Source organism: Hippichthys cyanospilos, chromosome 1 (assembly GCF_059441005.1).
Source record: "Hippichthys cyanospilos isolate Australia breed blue-spotted pipefish chromosome 1, RoL_Hcya_1.0, whole genome shotgun sequence".
NCBI lineage: Eukaryota > Metazoa > Chordata > Actinopteri > Syngnathiformes > Syngnathidae > Hippichthys > Hippichthys cyanospilos.
This window is the reverse complement of record NC_142369.1, coordinates 33,314,449-33,335,850: the sequence shown is the minus strand read 5'-3', so window position 1 is coordinate 33,335,850 and position 21,402 is coordinate 33,314,449. Positions and strand designations below refer to the sequence as shown.

The 21,402-nt window shown below is 38.8% G+C and overlaps 1 protein-coding gene across 2 annotated transcripts in view; it reads left to right on the top strand.

Annotated features, from left to right (window-relative positions):
* unc5db (unc-5 netrin receptor Db) overlaps window positions 1–21,402 on the top strand; it is a 223,741-nt gene that overhangs the window by 160,851 nt on the left and 41,488 nt on the right. For both annotated transcript variants that reach the window (XM_088426309.1, XM_088426300.1), the window contains one exon: window positions 3,121–3,205. In XM_088426309.1, the coding sequence (XP_088282435.1) occupies window positions 3,121–3,205 (85 nt within the window). The remainder of the gene's footprint in view (window positions 1–3,120; window positions 3,206–21,402) is intronic.

Sequence of the window (21,402 nt, the reverse complement as noted above, 5' to 3'; positions counted from 1 at the left end):
GCAAGACCAGCATAAAAATACAACAGAAGCATGTTGTTTTTTTATGAAAAGTGTGTTGTTGTTTTTGTTTGATTTGTCCCCAAATAAGCTAAGCATATAATGACATCTTGTTCAACTAGTTTGCATGTAAAGACTTGCATGTTGAATAAATGCTCACGTTGTGGAGCCAATTGACGATTCGATCATTGAGAAATTTAATCCTGATCACCAACTGAGGAAAAGTGGAATAAAGATGAAATGGATTGCATTTTTTAGATTCCTTTTTTTTTTTTTATAAATACTTCAAAACCCTTTATTGTGGAGTACTTGATCTGCCCCAAGTATATTCAGACTCTCCACATATATTGATTTCAAGACACCTTCAGAAGGGTCACTCAAAGTGGAAATTACATTATAGACAGTATAAGGTTAGACCTCAACCTTCATTCTTTTTGAATTACACTCTTCCAGACCAAGCCACAGTGAGAAATTCAGTTCAGAATTGCAACACGTACATTACAAAATAGAATGCAGGAAGCCTGGCATTCTCATATCTAAATGAAGATCACAGAAACTTCACTGGCGCACAGTATTACTGCAACCTGAGCAGCAATCATTTCCTACTTCCTAAATGAAGTAATTATAATGTGTTGAATTCCTTCTTTAAATGGTGCGTCTTGAACCATGGAAATGAAATTTCCTTGAGGTTACTCGAGGAGCCTCTTTTCTTTTCTCATTACACCTCTCTAAACTAATTTGTAAATCAATATTGTATGGTTTATTTTCTTCAGGTGTGGACATTTTGCAACAGTTTGGTTCTTGTGAGGTGGGAGTACTCTGTTGTCAGTTATTGAGTAGTTGCATAACCAGAAGCGATCAAAATTAATATGTTTTCGCACCATGTCTGAGTCAGCCAGACAATGTTTACAAATAAATTCTTGCCAGACATTGTTTTATCAGACTGTCTTTAATGTGTTTATTTTATCCTTATTCATGTCTCTGTAGGAATCTGTGCGCTTTACTGTATATTATAGCACTCCTCAAAAAAGGACCAAAAGAGACAAAAACAGCCGCATATACAGTATATATATATATATATATATATATATATATATATATATATATATATATATATATATATATATATATATATATATATATTGTGTGTGTGTGTGTGTGTGTGTGTGTGTTCATAGAAGCCATTTTTACTGGTAAAAAGTTAATATTTTGTCTAATGAATTTGATAACTCTTTTTCCTCACAATTATCCATCAATCAATCTATTCATTGTCTCTACGCTTATGCCCACAAGGTTCACTGGTTAAGAGTAAACTCCTGAACAGCAGGTTTCAATGTGTTTTTGTTTAAAAGTGCACAATGTTTGGATGGAATGTGTTAAGGGGCGGCATGGCTCAGTGGAAGAGTGGTCGATCCCCCAACCATCCCCCAGTTCCTCCTGATGCCGCGTCACCTGTAGGTAGATAACTCTGCAAGTGTAGACTGTCCACACCATATGTCTCAAACTCCAATCCCCGAGGGTTGCAAACCTGTGCGTCTTTGATGCTTCTGTCTTGATTCAAATTATTAGCCGGTTATTAAGCGCTTCAGGAGCAAGAAAATGATCCATAATACCGGATTTAGGTTTGATTAAAGAGAGAAACATCAAAAACATGCAGGATTGCGGCCCTCGAGACTGGAGTTTGAGACCTATGGCTCTACACCCTTTTCACCCATGACTGTGTGGCACCCCCACAAGGACAACATCATTCTGAAGTTAATGGACAACATTGCTCTGATATGACGCATCACCAGCGATGATGAAACAGCTTACAGGCTGGAGTTGACCAGACTGTTGGCATGGCATGAGGACAACAACCTCACCCGCAATAGAGACAGGACCAAAGAGATGATAGTGGACATGAGGAAGAAGAGGAGGATTCATCCAAGGTCAGAGAGTGCAGAGGGTGAGCAGCTTTAAATATCTGGGTTTCCACATCAGGATCCTTTGTGATAATCCTTCCTTCCTCACTTGGACACAACACGACACAGCTTGTGCAGAAGGCTTAGCAGCGCCTGTACTTTCTTTGAAGCCTGAGGTGGTTTGGTTTGTCACCAAAGGTCCTCAACAGCTTCTACAGCTGCATTGTTGAGTCCATCCTAAGCAGATGCATCACTGTGTGGTACGTCAACTCCACTGCTATGGACCACAGACGCCTGCAACGAGTAGTCAAGAGGCATCTAAGATCACCAGAACCCCACTGCCCTCCCTGCAGACATGTACCAGCTCCGAGTCCACAGGAGACCTGCCTCCATCATCCAGAACCCCACCCATCCCCAACACAGACTGTTCACTCTCCTCCCATGAGGCCAGAGATATAGAAGTGTAAAATTCAGAACTAGCAGGCTCAGAAACTCTTTCTCCTCTACCATCAGACTCCTCAACAGCCACTAATAGTACAATGCAGCAGATAATATCACTTTCATGTATCTCATAGAGATGTGACTATGCCAAGACCATGCACCTTATTTCTGAGACTATTTATGCTGCTCCTTCTTTTGCACACCACTTGTAAAAAGCTGCACCTCATCTGCCATGCACGCATGTACTTTTGGTTTAATGTACCATGCACACTTGCACATTATTGTTGGTATCTGTGTATACCCTACCCACTTATGGTTCATACTTATGCTCTACTACTTTTGGTTTACACCTTTTTTTTTTCTTAACTTGGTACTTTTTTTTTTTTTTTTTTTACAACATTCGTGTGGACAGCAAAGTAAGAATTTCATTGTACGGAGAAAGTTGTTTCTACACTGTGCACATGACAATAAACGCCTTGAATCTGAGTCTTGAATCAACACAGTTCTGTCAAGGTCAGAACACTTGCTCCAATGGTGCTGAAGTGCTTTTAACCCAGTGCAGACAAATCCTTTTGTTTGGGACAATCATGATTAAATGATGATAAATGATTAAAACCTTACACCCATGCCTTGTACTGTTTGAATGGTTTTCATTCATATTCCAGGGTACTCTTCAAATATTCTTATGCTTGATTACAACAGTCTGCAAACACTTATGTTGTGCTAAACTGACAGGCTGGCAGAGTTGTTGGGTTTTGACACGCTTATGCATGTTTTCTAGGAGTCAGCCTGTTGGTGCCTCATGGAGCTGTGGCTGAAAATATGTCCTGGGAGATGTACATGCTGATCAGTCTGGGAGAGACAAGGTTAGGCCACAGAATTAGATTTTCCAGCATCTGTTTGTTTGTCAAAACCTCTCTGTCATGTCATTTCTCTTCCCTAGCTTCTCATTCTTACACCTCTTCACCACATTCCCAGTCCTCTTACTCTCTGGCCAGCTAAACTGGCTTTGTTCTGCCCTTTCAACAATTTGTTGTTTTGCTCCAAAATAGTATGATGATTAACAGAGATGGAAAACTGACATTCGAGTGTATGACAAAGATAGAAAACTGACATTTGAGTGTATGATCCAAGAGACAAAGTCTGCGGCTCATTTGTGTCGAATGGAAATGCTGCTGTTCCGCTGATGTCATGAAACTCTTCATTTTCTAAATGGGCCAAGCCACAACCACTTTGTGAATGGGTAGTTTAGGGAAAGCAATGTCTTGTCTCTGACACTGGCAGTTAAAAAAAAAAAAAAACACAGCAGTTAAGTCCCCATCAATTTACTAACACCACAGTGTTTGCTGCCGGCTTTGTAATCAATTTAAGGATTCACTGAGGAGTTGACCGTTTTGAGTGGAACATGAGCAAACAATGCACACAAGAGTGGCTGTATCATTAGAATTAAAAATGCTGTTAAAACATGATAAAATAAGGGTTTCGGTATTTTTAGGTATGAATGCATGATTTGGTTTATACATACAAAAGAATAAGATAAAGCTAAAAATAAAAAATACTTTTAAAAAATACATTAAAAAAACCTTAAGAAAATGTTAAGAAGTAAAAATGAAGAAAAATAAAGTACACAAATTTGTATTTCTTACCCCTTTTAGGGTATTCTTTTAAGTATTCTTGTATTATGTTATATACCAATATTGTTACACAAATATATGCACTGTATATATAAATACAGGATATATAATGACGTTTTATTTTATTTTCAATAAAAGAAGTGAGCAGGTTGACCCTAAATCTGAGTCCATCCTTGTAAAGGAATATTACAAAAACGGAGAGGATATCATAAACTTGGTGAAACACGGAGGCTGTGCGTCTTCAAATGTATTATGGTCAAATTAACTCGAACTGCGTCAGTAACAAAAGGAAAAACATCTGCTTCAAGCATATTTATTACTCTGGTGAGGCGTTCACAGACTGCTCACAATGGGGGAAATCTGAAAAACACTTAACACGCTACAAATACAGTATATACACTACGGATATGAACACGAGAAAAATATGAAGCGTTTACAAAAAATTTGATTCAGTCTATTTTGCTATAGTTTTTACATCTTTGCCAAAGGGTTGGGAGTCTTATACACGGTAACACAGAAAATACCAGAATTTGACCCCAAAATTTAGGGTGACTGTCATACAACGTTGTGTCTTATTTTGGGGAAATTATTGTACGTTGTTTAAGAAATATTGTATTCAATATGAAAATACTGACGTATTCATTACAGAAACAGTGCCTACATTGGAATCAATAGCTTACTATATTATATACAGTAAGGTAGACACTCAGAAGGTCAAAGTGTGTGACTTTCCCCTGGACCATCCTCACATTGTTGTGTTTACTGCCATACAGCATTGGGTGCATGACAGATGGAGCCAGCAAGCACTCCGCCCTCTCTCTCTGTTCCCTATAGGAGTGTGAACATGTGTGCATATTTGAGTTCCTCACAGGTGTTTCTTTGTCTATTAATATGTTGTATTCTGGCTGCTGTTTTGATGTTTCTTAATATCTTTCACGTATCCGGCTTACTTGCAAGTAGCCAAATCAAACCTTCAATACTGCAAGATCATTCTTGCCTCCACCCACTTGGCTGACTGTCAATATGTAGTTATGTACTCCACTCCATACAGTATCAACAGCGTGATTCTCCCGAAGCGAGTCACGGCTTTGGAAGCTTGTTTAAAAGATGATGAATGCCATGATGAATTGAATGCGATGTTCTGAGAGACAACCTTGGCAGTATAGAAGGCCAAATTATCGCTTGAGCACCTTCATCTTGGCAGGACATGTGTGATATATTCTGATCACAGCTTCGTAATGACCCTTGGATGGAGTGAGCGTCTCCCCGGGGGGCGTTGTACACTCTTCCCTGTGGTGAGTCACATGGGCCTTCATTCTCTTCAGATTTAAACAAAATCCCAAAAGAAGGAGACCTATATACAGTACATCGACTTACCGTATTTCTCAGAATACAAGTCGTTTTTTTTCCTCATTTTCAACCACCATATTTGGGGGGTCAACTTATAATCGCATAACTCAAAACAGACCAATTTTTTCCACATATCTGTGTTTGAATAACATTAATCCGAATGTGAAATAAGTAAATTGTCATTTTCAAGGCTTAAAGTGATTATATATACAGTGGGCCCCCGTATTGTGACCTTAATCCATTCAGCGGCTGGGCTCGTAACTCGAATTCGCCGTATGACAGGCAATCCAAACCTATGTTAATTAGTGAATGCGTGCAACGCGTGCAAATACCTTAGGTAAAAACATCTCGACTTTATACTCATATTAAAAATTAGTAACATAATATACTGTACAGTTACATTAAATAACATAAATATACAAAGGAAAAATGACATTTACCTTTGGGGCGACGTGACTTGAGCTGGTGGTGGATGGAGGCGGAGGGGACCAGAGACGAACCAGCAGAATTTTTTATATTTTTTTTCTTAAACGAGAACTTTTTTCAAACGACAACTTTTTTTAAACAATGACTTTTTTTGTTTAAACGAGAACTTTTTTTTGTTTAAACGAGAACTTTTTTAAAACGAGAACTTATTTTTAAACGAGAACAAATCACCAGCAATTTCCTTCTCTTTAATCCATAATAGAAGAAGCCTCTCCATTTTGTTGTTGACCGAGGTCCGTCCCCTGGCAAGGAATGTCATGCCCTTAGGACACTTGCTTGCTTTAAAGGCTTCCTTGTTCTTGAGAATTGTACCGATTGTCGAGCAATTACGGCCATACTCACTAGCAAGGTTAACTATGCGTGCGCCTCCTTCGTATTTTTTTTACTATCTCCTGCTTCGTTTCTATTGTCAACATCCTCTTATTTCTTCCTTTACCGCCACTTGCAATTTTAGAAGCCATGTCTAACAGATAAAAGTTTGCAAAGTCTTCACAACACACCGACCAGCTCTTGCCATCAAGCAAGATGAGGGAGTTTGGCCAATAGCACATCGGCATTTCCGTGACATGCGAGAAAAGTTGTTTTTGTTGATGCAGCAAAGCGAAAAAAATAGTGCGGACACACCGACCGGCATGTTGGATGGTTCGTGAGACGAGGGTTTTTTTGCGTAAGAGGGGGGACAAAAAAACATCGCGGTCCACGTCGTAAGATAAAAAAATACGTAAGACAGGCGGTTCGTAAACCGGGGGCCCACTGTACCCCTAATTACATATACAGTGGAACCCCTAGATACGGTTGCTTCTGTACATGAAATATTCACTTTATGAGTAAAAAAATCAGCCAAATTTTCGCCTTTTAAAACGAGAAAAAAAAACAACATACAAGTGATAACTTGCATGCTCCAAGAAAAACCTTGAAATTCCTGCACGCATTAAATGCCCCATACCACTGCACCGGTATCCTTCTCTCCCATTGGTCAGAATTTTTCACATTCATTGCCGTGCACTCCTATTGGCTGTGCTGTACAGTACTGCTCGCTAGTTTGTAACCTTCTCAACGTCGTTCAGTAAGGCCAGCGTCATTATTCACGATCTTGTGAGTGCACGATCCCAAGAACCCAGGCGAAAGGACATCGAACCAAGTAGGTATACCTCTAGATTTCAACTCACCTGTGTACTTCGATAAATTTAAAAGGATGGCTTGGATTTATTCCGTGGTATGACATGGGGAAGCTGCCAGCGCTGATGTGCTCGCTGCTATACTTCGGCACTTCGCAGCTACGTTAGCCCACGGATGGAGAAACTACGGCCCGCGGGCTGGATCCGGCCCGTTGGTCTTTTTAATCTGGCCTATGGTGGCACAGAATTAAGGTTTGATTTGAATGATTGCATTCATTTCATTTTGACTTGTTATGACATACATTCCAACACCAGGTGTCACTGTAGTTGCAATGACGTGATTTTGCAGAGCCTCGAGGAAGAATGAGAGGCAGTGAGAGAGAGCACAAATGAGCCATTTTCAATTATTGCTCTTCTACTGGTCAGATCAGAACACATCTGCAGCAATGTCAAAGCAAAAAAAAGTTGACAGTGAGTGTCAGGCGTTTAAGAAAGAATGGACGCATAAATATATATATTTTTTGTGTAGTGCGGTCCGAGGCTGTATGTCTTATTTACCAAGAAACCGTGGCGGTTTAATATAGTATATAAGCAGTCGACACTTGTCCACCCAGGCGTCTAATTATCCTAGCAACTGGTCGACAGAAGAATGTACAACTACCACTGACAGGTTGGTAGCTAGCATGCAGGCTTAGAAAAACACCTTAATTCGAGCAACTACCATCCAAGAAGCAAACATAAAGACGAGTTAGTTACTGCCATTCAAGCTAGTCTTTCCCCAAAGAGGACTTTCTTAAAGCGTGCAAGGTTGAGACCTCTAGTATGTTATATCATGAGAGCAAGAACAAATTTGAAAAAAATAACTTTTCATGCAGGTCAGCGACTTGCTGTATTTTTTATATAATGGATGAACACTTAACTAGTAAGCTAAACAATAAAGTGGCATCATTTTCATTTTATTCTTCGGCACTGGACAAAAGCAATGGCTGATATAAAGGACACTGCTTATTTTGATATAAAGGGGGACTTTTTGGATATGGAATCCCTGAAAGGAAAAACGTGGAGAGGGGACTTATTTAACAGCGTATCAACGGTCACACAGAGGCACACTTTACCTGGGAGTACGCTCGTCAACGTTATCACAGATGGATCACCAAACCTGACAGGAAAAATGTCAGGATGCTCAAGATGTAATGTTCCTACACTGCAAAATTCACTAGGAAGCACTGTGTAAAATGTAAAACTGTTGCAGGTTGAACACATTGCAAAACCTGTTAACTTTAATCAAGTTTATTCTTTTTCTCAAAGAAAATAACACTGGTCACTGGTTACTGTACCATTGTAATGTCCACTGGTTAAGTTTAGGAAAAGTATGTAAACATGTCTGGGAGCTCTAACAGGAAATTCTTTCATTTTTGGAGCTACTTGAAAATACTGGCAATTTTCCAGAGCTGAATGATCCAGGTTGGACTTGAGTGTTATGGGTGATGAGGACCTCAAATCTGTTCTGAGATTGCCTCAACAGGATTACCTCTAGACTTTGATGCACTGGCTAAAATGGAAGATCAACAACACCGTTCTCACTCAAAAGTATATGTGATTACATTAATACTTTAGTTATGTGTGTGTTTGATATGTACTGTTAACAAATGCAGTTTTTTCTCAATCAAAAATATATGTGATTACATTAATACTTTAGTTCTATGTATGTTTGATGTGTACTGTTAACAAATGCAGTTTTTCTTATTTTCTTATGCAGTTTTTCATCTTGTTGCCATCCTGGCCAGGCTGTCAAAATTTAAAAGTCAATGTGGCCCTCGAGCCAAAAAGTTTGCCCACGCCTGCATTAGCCAAATCTGATGACTATTAGAATTTCAATGTGTTGTGTGTTTTTTTTCATTAGAGTTCAAGTGGAATTAAAGCTACTGTTTACAGCCATTTTTTAAGAAAATGGCTGATGAAAATTAAAGTTTCAATGGTTTCAATTTTTTTAATCAAATAACGTTCAAGTGGAATTAAAATGATTGTTCACAGACATTTTTTTAATGTCATTTTCCTGACATCTACCAAAAATCCCGTTTTTTGAAAGGTAAGCTCCAATATTATAACATTTAATATGCCGTTTATTTCAAGCTTGGAGCAAATTAGGCAACTTACAGCTAAAATGTGATTAACTATGAATGATTCAGGATACAAACTAGACTGTACCGATGAATTATGTATCTAGAGGTTCCACTGTAGTATGCATCCGTTTTAGAACGTTTGCACAAAGCATCGCAAAAATGCATTACGGTAAAGCGTCGTCATATTGCCTCTTTGTTGTCAACAATGAGGCTGCGTGGATCATTTTTTTCTGCCAACTTTGTCGCATTCTGAAAAAAAAAAATTGAGTTTACTTGTCCATTCAAAACCAAAATGTGAGAGCAGTGGCACTCCTGGATGTCAGCAGGTGGGGGGAGAAACACCGCAAAGGGCAATATCCACGTTCTGATCTCGCCACAGTCATCACTTGGGTAAAAAAAAAAAAAAAAAAAGAAAAAGCTTCAACTATGCATTTCTGGACACTTCCATTTCAAACAAATTGAATGGGTCCCAAGATATCTCTACTCGTGGAAAAGTAACGAAGATATTTGAACAAAAACAAAAAGAATGAAGAAGAGGAAAATGAGGACCTTTTTGGCATGTCATTTGGTGACATTTAGTGACTTTTAGGGCTTTTAAACAAATTAATATTTAGTTCTTTCAAAAAAATAAAGCATTGAAACTTCTAATCATTTATTATTGCAACATTAGTTTCAGCATTCAAGATGTGAATGCGAACATTGCCTCACACATTTCTGCCCCACTCCCTCCCTCCCATAATCGCATCTGTATATGTTATTCGATATAAGATAAAGAAATGTGTCTGAAAGTACTGTAATTTCATCGTTTTACTAACACACACCATGTGTTATAATTGGACGGCCATGATCTATGTCAGGGGTTCTCAAACTTTTTGGACACGTGCACCCCTTTTACGTAGAAAGCACATTTTCCAAGGATCCACATTGCTAATGTTTACAGAAACAAAACAAAAACCATTTTAGCCAAACAATAGGTGACCTTTTTATTCACCAACTGATTCAATTAGACAACAAGTATATTTATTACTTTTCAGCTATACTGAAGCTTAGAGAATAAATTTGCAAATTGCACGCCTCCTTAAAGCAAGCCGGGCAAACCAAACAGGTGGCTGTATACACCTTATGACAAAATTATTAAATTTTTAATATATATCAAACTAGTTGAATTGGTTGCTTTATTGAAGTTCTGAATATTTTCACAATTTAATATAAAATAAAATGAAATTGTATTGGATTAAAACTGGTTGCTAATGCGACATTGAAGCCAGCTAAAGCGAGAACTATAAGCTGCATCGGTATGTAATCCGTAGCAGCAAAATATGAGCAAAAACATTTTTTTTGTCATGGATAAGCCACACTGGATAGTGTGGAAAATGAATGGATGGATAGAAAATGGATGGATGGATGGATGGATGGATGGATATTTTCAACACTAACAGAATACTGTTAATTAAATAGCAGTTAAATAGCGGTTCAAAATCGAAACCAATACTTCAATAGCATCATTTTTCGTCTGCCTTTGTTTGATACATTATATTAGTAAAGTATATTTTTTAAACTCTTTTTGAACACAGCCATTGATTCACATCTTTTCACTTCTATTTGATACAAGGTTGACTCCTACTCGGAGAAATACAATACTCTGTAAAAGAGCAAGTGTTTAGGGTAACAGAGAATGAATGGCAGCCTTCTCCAGAATGACCGATTTCCAGCTCTCTTCCTTTACCTGGGAAAGATGTGCTCAGTTCTCTCTTAATTAGCATGAAGAATAACAGCTCTCAGGGGTTGTCAACATTCAGTGTTGAAATCACTCGCTTGTGAACTATTTTCCCTGTAGGCAGTGTTGTGAAAATATATGGTACAGGACAGACTAAAGCTGATCTTGTTTTTTATCCTGGAAGCATAGAGCATCCAATCGCTGAAACACAAAGTATCGCGGACACCAAATGCACAACTCTATGTTTCGGCCCTGGACATGTTTTATACATACTTATTTTTCCTGTCACTGTGTGAGTAGAAAAATGTTTAGTGAAGCCCTCCCTGTGGTCTGTTGTGCTTTTCATCTGACCAGCTGTCAATCACTGTCTACATTCCAGCATGTGAACCCAACAGAGAATTGCTTCACGTCTGTGTCCAGCCCCTATCGCTGCCCAACTGACTTCCCCACATAGACAGATTCCTATTAAGGCTTATTTTCAAGATGTATTCTCAAAGCTTTTCAAAGGCTGTCCTAAACCTTTTGAAGGTGCAGTTTTGCTTAGGTCAGACGCAGCCGTACTTTCCTTTCAGCCAGGGTTTTATGAATGCATTGTATTGTAAGATAAATCTTTCCAACTACTGAGGCAGAGACTGCTTTGTTCTGGTCAGAAAAGTGCTACAGAAGAGGAAAGTGGTTTCTCTGAGTGTTTTTTGCTGCATTTATTTGGCATGTAGTGCTCACAGTTATGTATTTTTGTCTCAATGCCTTCTGCTCTGGTAAAATACATTGTTCAGCTAAGATAAATGTCTGGAACCAGATATGCCCCAGTGCATTGTTTTGACAAGAACTGCTCTTTGTAAATGGACAAGCTAATCAGTTTTATGAGTGTTAGCCATGAGGTATGAGCCATCACACCTAAAAGTTTAGTGCAACTACACTTGAATCTGATTCAGGCATATTAGAAAAATTGTGAGTGGCCGCCAGTCAGGTTCCAACTGAAACACTGAACACCAGGTTCTATTTTGCATCTCCAGACCACCAGGGGCGGTACTAAAAGCATGGAATAAGCCTTCGCGCAAGGCCACAACGAGAATGCATACCATGTGCTGTTAATTATTCCTAAATTCAAGTATACTGGTAGAGGTTGGTATAGGTTGCACCACAACTTCTTTGCCTTTTCTCTATTATTGATAATGCTGACATCCCCTCTCCCACTATGCCATTTTAGGTTCCCTCTGTTTTAACAACCATAATCAACTGGCCATGGGGTCGAATCTTGGATTGGTTCCTCCTCTGTCACTCGTCGTATGGTGACCAGTCACCAGTATGATGTGGATGTGCTCGAAGCATTTGTTTTTCCTTTTCCTCACAAAGCGGCTCAAGTTCATTTTTATCATAAATACCCGAAGTTGTGTTTCACTAAGTTTATGATTGTGTGTATTTACCAAATGACCACAGTTAATAAATGAGTCAAATGGAATACTTCCGTGTAACCGCACTCTTTCGGTGCCGTAGCCAAAATTTTTCGTCTTTTAATATAGTACTAACAATAATAATTAATGGAATACTTCCGTGTAAACACACTCTTTCAGTGCCATTGCCAACATTTTTCATCTTTTAAAATAGTATTAACAATAATAATACAATTTTCATCAAATATGTTTTTATCAGGGTAGATGACACCCTTGACTAATGCTTACCTATTATAAGCCAGTTGAGCACTGTAGTTATAACTATGACCATTGGTTGGTGCATTAAACACCTTAACATTACATTTCAAAGTACAGTGATCCCCCCTACTTCGCGGTTAATGGGGGCTGTCAACCCCCCGCGAAGTCTGAAACCCGCGAAGTAGGGTATCAGTTCCAAGATTTCTATGTACGCCCCAATATAGCCGCAGCAACCATACACAGTCTTTTTTTGCCTATTTTACTTCCTTTCTCCAATTATTTAACAATACATTATCCTTATTAACATTATTAACATTATTGTATATTCATTAAAAAACTAATATTACTTAGTTTGTTGAGAATTTGTTCGCAGGACTGGTTATCTGCACCAAGACTCCGGTGAAAGAGTACGCAAGTCATCACGTTGAACTTCACATTTATTTTGGCTCATGTATGGTGTATCATGTAGTATCTGTTGAATAATAAATCAACAACAATCTTAAAGTCAGTAAACTAACATATACACACTTAATCTATGAATTTACTGTATTTTTAGCCGACTTTAGAGGGTTAGCAACAACTAACAACTTCTAACTATAAAGTGCAACCGCTACACAAACGAACAGATAAACAGAATAAACACTCATCGCTTACTAAACATAGGCAGTAGCGTGCGTTATCAACATAAATGATAATAAACTATAAATATGAACTTACGTTGTCATTCACTACGTCACCGTAACGAGCCGAATGACGCACAGAGAACGTAAAACAGGAACCGGAAATGCAACGCAACCCGACAAATTAAAAGCATGCATTTCAAAATAAGATAAAAAAAGTCACGAACTCTAACGCTTGAAGAATTTTTAACATAGTTATTAACTAATATTACTTCGTTGTTTGATTAATACAGTACTGTATAATGTACTTTTTTGCTTTTTTCAATTTTTGTACATTTTTGCACATTTTTTATTTTTTTTTATTTTGAAATACTGTATTTTTTATTTTTCCTGCAAAAAAACGTGAAGTACTGAGACCGCGATATCTGAGACCGCGAAGTAGAAGGGATCACTGTAATATAGTAATTAAACTAATAATAAATAATGCATTACAGTTTTGAAGTAACTTGCCCAACACTGTGTGTGTACACACATGCACACGCACGCATGTATATATATACAGTCGGCCCCCGGTTTACGAACACCCTCTTTTACGAACATTTCGACTTACGAGCGTGAACCGTGGAGTTTTTTGTCCCCCACTTACGCACAAACCTTCCGTCTTACGAACAATCCGACATTCCGGCCATTGTATTAGTACATTTATTTTCGCATTGCTACGTCAACTAAATCAGAAGTTGACGCTCATCACTGCAACGATGAACGCTATTGCTCTTACAATGTCACAGTCACTGTCTCAGTCACGGTGTCAGTCCCGGTCTCACTCATGGAGATGCTATTGGCCGGCGTCACGTCAATCACAAAAATGCCGATATGCTATTGGCCGAACGCCTTTATCTAGCTTGATGGCACAGCTGGTCGGGACGGAAGGAAGGAGAGAAAATCAGTCAAAAACGGAAGGAAGGAATGTTGTGAAGGCTTTGCAAACTTTATCTGTTCAACATGGCTTCTAAAATTGCTAGTGGCGGTAAAGGAAGAAGTAAGAGGATGATGACAATAGAAACGAAACAGGAGATAATAAAAAAAATACGAAGGAGGCGCACGCATGGTTAACCTTGCTCGTGAGTATGGACGTAACCGCTCGGCAATCTTCTAAGGGCAAGACTTTCCTTGCCGGGAGACGGACCTCGATCGACAATAAAATTGAGAGGCTTCTTCTACTATGGATTAAAGAGAATGAAATCGCCGGTGATATGTTCTAGTTTTGAGAAAAGTTCCCGTTTAAGAAAATAAATCAATAAATTCTGCGGGTTGGTCTCTGCTCCCCTCCGCCTCCACCCAGCTCAAGTCACGTCGCCCCAAAGGTAAATGTCATTTTTCCTTTGTATATGTTATTTAATTTAACTGTACAGTAGATTACGTTACTCATTTTTAATATGTGTATAAAGTCGTGATGTTTTTACCAAAGGTTTTTGCACGCGTTTCACGCATTCACTAATTAACATAGGTTTGGATTGCCCGTCATACAAGCAGTTCAAGTTACGAGCGTAGCCGCTGAACGGAATAAGTTCGTAACACGGGGGCCCACTGTGTATATATATATATATATATATATATATATATATATATATATATATGTGTGTATGTATACACCGTAGTTTTCGGACTTTAAGCCCCAACTTTTTCCTTATGATTTGAGCCTTGTGGCTTATAGTCCAGTGCGGCTTATCCACTGTTTTTTTTCCCACCAGTCAAGCAAATGTGTGTATCTGCTCAAGGAACAACTATGAAAAATAACTGCAAAGATGTGAATCAATGGCTGTACTCAAAAGGAGTTTTAAAATATATTATTAAAAATATTTTTAATAAATGTCTAAATTGAATAAGATTATTCTGCCCTTCAGAAGTCCAGTACCTCCTTTGATGTTTTAGAGTTGAACATATTCTTAGAGCACCCTCTTCTGGTTACTTTGAAATATTGTTTTTCCCAGTAGACGTCAGTTCTCCAATAGCAGCACGCAAAGACGACAGGTTAATATTCGAGGATTGCTGATCTTATTTTGTTGTGCCTTAAGCACACAAGTTGTCAAAATAATGACACTGTTCATCTGTTTTGTTTATCGTTAGAAACATCGGAAATAAGAGTATTTTTTTGGTTGTTCAACTTGTTTGTTATCATTAGCTGATTACGTGCTTTATTTTTCTAGTTTTACGGCAACCTAAAGAGGGTGATGGTCAATGGCCATCCTTCAAATAAAGCAGAGCAAAAGGAAACGTTTGAAACGTCGTTATCCAGCCGTCTAGTTGGCGAAAAACTCGACGCTTCGGAGGGAGGATGGCATAAAAATCTTGTATAAAAGTTTGTGTTTGATATACAGTATTTATGATTGTATTTATAATATGATTGTATATGTTATTTAGGTGCAGTGTGTGCAATGTTCAATTAATGAATCAGTCAATTAAACAGTGGGCGACAGAATGCTGTTAGAGAGAGGACTTTGCAGTTGGTAGACGATTTTAAAAAAATATGTATGATATTTTTTTTTTTAAACTTTCATATACCATCTTTTTGGATAAATATCTTATGTCATGACCTGAGGCTTATAGTCCAGTGCGGCTCATCCATGGCAAAAGATGTTTTTTTTTTTTTTTTTTTTTTTGGGGGGGGGTCAATTTCTGGTGCTGCGGCTTATATAAAGGTGCGGCTTATAGTCCGGGAAATACGGTATACATGTATTTATATATAGTGAAAAGTGAAAAACGCGAAGTAGGGCCCTTCAGAATTATTTTTTTTTGTTGTTATTGAATTTTTTTAAATGTGAAAAGTCTTCATAGCATGCATATTATTCAAGACAAATATTACTGCATTACTGTACACATATTTACTTAAATCTTCAATTATTAAACCTGATACAGTAACTCAACAGTCAGCCCTTTGTATCCTTTGAAGTCTCAAGGCAGTCGCGGTCATATTAGCGGCGCCCGGTATAAAATAAACAAACTTGATAAAAATGAGAGTTTGCACTAGAAATACCATTTTATTATAACAGAAATCTAGGTAAGAGATTTCCACTGGTCTGGTGAAGGTCTTTGCTCCATATGACATTTTTGTCTTTAGATCCCAACTCTTGGGGAGTCGAGACGCCGACCAATAGCAGACCAGCATTGTAGTGTAGTGTAGAAACATACACACAAGTAATTATGTATACATAATTAAACAATTACACACACACATAATTATAACTGGCTTGAGTTTTATGTTTTTTACCACTGTTTAACACCCTTATGCAATGCCAGCTCGCACACACACGCACACACACACACACACACACACACACACACACTCACACACAAACATGCTAATGAGAAGCTCTTATGCAAACAGGTGGGCTGAAAACAAAACATGCCTTCAGGCTTGACTCCTTGCAAGTGTGTGTTCACTTTCCAATGTTTATTGCTGTATTGCCAAGCTGTTTTTTTTTCTATCCCTTGCCCAGGTGAAAAAGTTGAGATTTGCTTGTGAGTTGGAGTGTGTTCATTAAAAGAGGCTTACAACAAACTAGGGCTGGTCAGTCTAGAAACAGTTTGCATTTCAGAAAAAATAACTTCACGTTACTCTGCCACTGCTTTAAATGATTCGTCAAATTACTGGTCCTGTTTAGTGAAGTGGACAGCTCCTTAGGTGTCGTGCACAAAGGGCACCTAACAAGAACTGTATATTCTTGTCTTTATCTCTGATGAACTGAAAGTAATAGGCGTATGTCCATCTTGTGTACGGACTTTCCTCCTCCACTCTTGTGGTGTTTTTGGCGATTTTGGGGGGGGGGAACACCACTTTCCGGCTAAAACTATAATGCATTGCATGGCTCTCATTTATAACAAGTACAATATTACTACTTTTTTGGGTGTCATATATTACACTACTGCATTACAGCAAAAATTAATGCATTATAGTAAGTATATTAATTTTGTAATGCATTACTCCCAACAAAGCAAATCAGTTGAATTATATTTAACCCTCGTGCATACATGGTGTCTGTCATGAATAACCCCTGAGCCCTAATGGAATGAAGACCCCAGCCAGACACACGAGGAGTTGAGTCCAAGAGAGTTGCGCACATCAAACTTTTTAATTATCAAAAGGTGTCCAGAAAACGGATAAGTACTAACAAAACTCACAAAGCATCAGATGAGGGAGAGACGACGTCGGTGAAGTCCAGTCCAACTGAGATGGAAAGCAACAAGGGAGCAGAGGCTGCAGGAGAGCGACTAGGACAAAGTAACAACAAAATGGTAAATGGACTTTCACTTATACAGCGCTTTTTTTCTACCTTGGGTACTCAAAGCGCTTTACACTCGTCATTTACCTACTGATGAGGCAGCATCAGGAGCAATTGGAGGTTCAGTGTCTTGTTCAAGGACACTTGGACATGCTCTTGTTGGTTGGGGGATCAAACCCACAGCCTCTCAGCTGGGAGACGACCACTCTACCACTGAACTATGCCGCCCCAACAAAAGACATAAAAAAATGAGCGAAATTGGAATGGAAGTACAAACCAAAGTAATCGCAAGAAGGAATGTCGCGGAGCGGGAGCACTGGAGAGTTCTCTAGGTAACAGGAGTGCAGCGAAGGAATAACCTAGCATTGCTCTCTTGCAACCACTAGCCTAAAAAAGCCCTTGATGGGGATAGGGAACAGGTGTGCTGGGCTGGTGACTCCGCCCCCTCATTGCGCAAGAGAAGCTTCTGTCTAAGAATAACACAAGGTTAACACAAAACAAAACAGGAACATGACAATATCAATGAGGGGCCTTTTCGATGATTTCTTTGTGAAATCAAAGGAGAAAGCATTGGAAAAAAAAAACACGAGGGAGTTATATAATCATGTTAAAGTTCAAAATACAACCATGCAGCAAATTCTAAACTGTTGCAGCTTGGCGTACTAAATAATTACGACGCATATGTTCATGGGTACCAGGTTGGACATACCCACACTCATTATAATCCATGTTTTTTGATGGATGTTAAACCTATGTGTTATTGCATTTCCTGCGATCTTTGAACCAAGCTCTTTAGCGGAGGTTGAGATAGGCTAACAGATAGCAATTTCTCAAATGACTTGTGTGTAACACTTTAAGACAGTAGCTGGCTCCAAAGATCACTTAATGGTTATTTTTTATTTTTTTTTGTCCTTGTGTCAACTCCTACACGAAAACACCACTCATGCCACAGAACATTGAGTGGTTTCAGGAAAAAAAAACATTAAAGGGCATTATCCCGCCCTCAAAAGCAGGTACCACGTTGGTACAAAAAACGCGAGCGTGGTCTTTTTAAAATAAATGCACAAGGATTAAGTAAGCAAAAAGGGGCGTGGCGTGGACATCTGAAGAAATGTCTCTCCAGACGATTACAATGATGGCTGAAAATTCCAACATTTTTAATTCCCCGTTTTTTTCTCAATTTCACTTGTCATCATGATGAAGGGATCTATACGGCAGCATCTTGAGCACTAAGATGAGCTGCATTATTGAAAGTGACCGGTGACTCACTGCACAGGGACCTGGGAGGCATGTAAAGAGACAGACTGGGTCGGAGGAGGACACAGCAGTCGCAACATATATACACATTAGCAGATTCCATTAGGCTCACTTAAAATCGTGTGCAGCTTTCCAACGGGTTGTTCCCTTTGTTTGGATCTACTTTTTAGAGGATGATAGCACCGTATACACACAGTCTTACCACATTAATCAGTGGCTCTTTTTTTTTTTTTTCTCCAAATTTACTATCTTCAATTCCAGCCGTTTAGTGACATGATCCAAGAACACTGAACAGGGAGGTCAACTCCTTCATTTCTACTGCCAGATGAAAACATTTAGGTTTGCCATGAAAATGAGTTGGATGAAGTGGTTCACTTTACTGCGAATGAGTGGTACACAGCAACGGGACATTTTGTTTGGGCCCCTCCACTGTTATATGGTGTCACAGTAGAAGGCTAGGCTGACTGTGACTATTAGAAACATCTCGGACTATTTAACATTTACATAGAATACATAAAGATGTCTTTTTACAATGGGTTTTAACAATATTATTAGATATTATTAGATAGATTGTGATTATTAGACTGCACAATGGCATTCTTTAGCTTAACAAAGTAAAACAAGCCAATTGTGTGGTCTCAAAATGGCGCAGATTCAGTGTGATTTGAACTTGAACCGTCTTTAACTGAATAAGGGATATTTAAAATAATAGTGCAATGACATTTACCTGCAAATCAGTGGTACACTGCACAGAAGGCTTTGTTTAAGCCCCTCCACTGTTTTATGGCGTCTATAAGGAAGATGACATTGTTTTCATTATAAAAAAATAGTACTGTACAACTAACGTGAGCAATAAACTTAATAAACGGAAGCACAGCATATCCAATGCTGTCACATAACTGTGTCTCTCACAACAAGTCTCATGTTAGCCTTTTTAACGTACTTCATAATACTTTATCAGTAGAGCATTGATCTGTATAATTTACCACAGCAGAAGGCTAGGCTAGCTGAGATGAAGTTACGTTTTCCTGACGCTTTTATAGACAACCATAGGGGGCGACAAAGTACCACTCATGCAGGGTCAACTAAATACAGACAGGTGATACGATTGTATCACCAAATACAGACAGGTGATACGAGTTGTTGTCCACAAGCAATACGGCTACCACACAGACCACAGAGAAATTCATTTAAGTGTTTGTACCTGAAGCCCCAGGTGCCTCATGCATAAAGAGTATGTATGTACCCACCTTTCCACACAGGTACAGATATGCAGTGCTTTAGTGGCTGACCTACATGTTTTGCTGTAGAGCCATTTGGAGGTCGCAGAGATGATGTTTGGCAGTGACGTGTGAGGGTTTGGGCTAAGGGAAAGATCTGGTACTCCAACATTGCGGTGTACAGTATGAAAGGAAAGCGCTTATGTGTACACACAGATTGATGCATCTTTATGTTTTTGTACTTGTGACAGTTTATTGGATTTGGCCACACACAGATTATACAGTTACACCAAATATAATCGATTCTATTCTATTAATGGAAGATTGAATTCTGCTGACTACCATCAAATCGTAAAGGCATTTGTGTGACCATCATTTTATGCCCTCAAGTAGGTTTTGAACTATGTGGCAATGCATCAACCCAACACATACTGGCAATATTACCTCTGACTGGCTCTAGTTGAAAAACAATTTTGGAAAGAAGACTGGGACAAATTTTCCCCACAGTGATGTGAAACACTCATTAGTGCCATTGATGATTCATTTCAATTGATGGTGCCAAGGGTGGCACAGCAACTTATTTGAGCATAAATAAAATGATTAAGTCTGTCTCTTATCCTCAGGAGCAAATCAACATATCCTGTCAGGCATGATTTCAGGTTATTACCGACAGTGATGATCTTGTAGAAATTGACAACAACATTTTAAGACGCAGTATACACTTCAACACTCTCATTGAACTGCACAGTGCATGTTGGTTATCTTATGTTATGGTGGGTATCTTGGGTGGGTGTATTTTTAAAACTGCCCCACCTTGGAGTATTGAATTAGTCCTTCAGTGCATTGGTGGCCCCTGCAAGCCACACACATATCCCCTTTTGTGTTAGGTCTGATGTTTCTCTGAGTCTGTTTTTATGTTGCAACACAATGATTATGTTATCAGAGAGACCCAGGTGTGTGTACAGGGGGGTGCATATGGACCTTTGTGTATCACAGATCTCAAAAGCCTTTTCTTATTTTCATAAAATCCACATGTTTCTTTAGTTTTGGAAGGATAGTCTATATGTTTGAATCCTTCAGCTGTGATGAAAAATCCTTCTGTGTGTGCTGTCTTCTGCTCACTGATGGCCAAGTGGATTTCATGCAATGCCTCACTTCCACTGCTGCTATTTGCAGTTAGGAGGATGTAAACATCCAACCGGAAGAATTTATATGAATTCCATCAGAAGTTACAAGGGTCAGCACTTAACTGTCTTTTGACACAACAGCAGTATTCTGGCATCAACTATACAGTGTATTGTAGGTAACCAGTGTATACTCCCCTGCCATGCGTCTAACCTCCCACCACAAAGAATCAACGATTGGCCCAGTATCATTGAGAGCCAGGTGGACCGGGAGCTTTGAACTGTCAGGCGGACGTGCTATTCACTGCTCACATGACTATCACATGACTAGCAACATTTTTTCTAAGAGAAACTAGAAACTGAATCAGAACACATTTTGAAAGTAACCCTCCCAAACATGCTTACATAGCATAATGTTACCATGCATAGATACATACTGTACAGTGATCACTCACTACTTCTAAACTCCCCATTGCACCCTC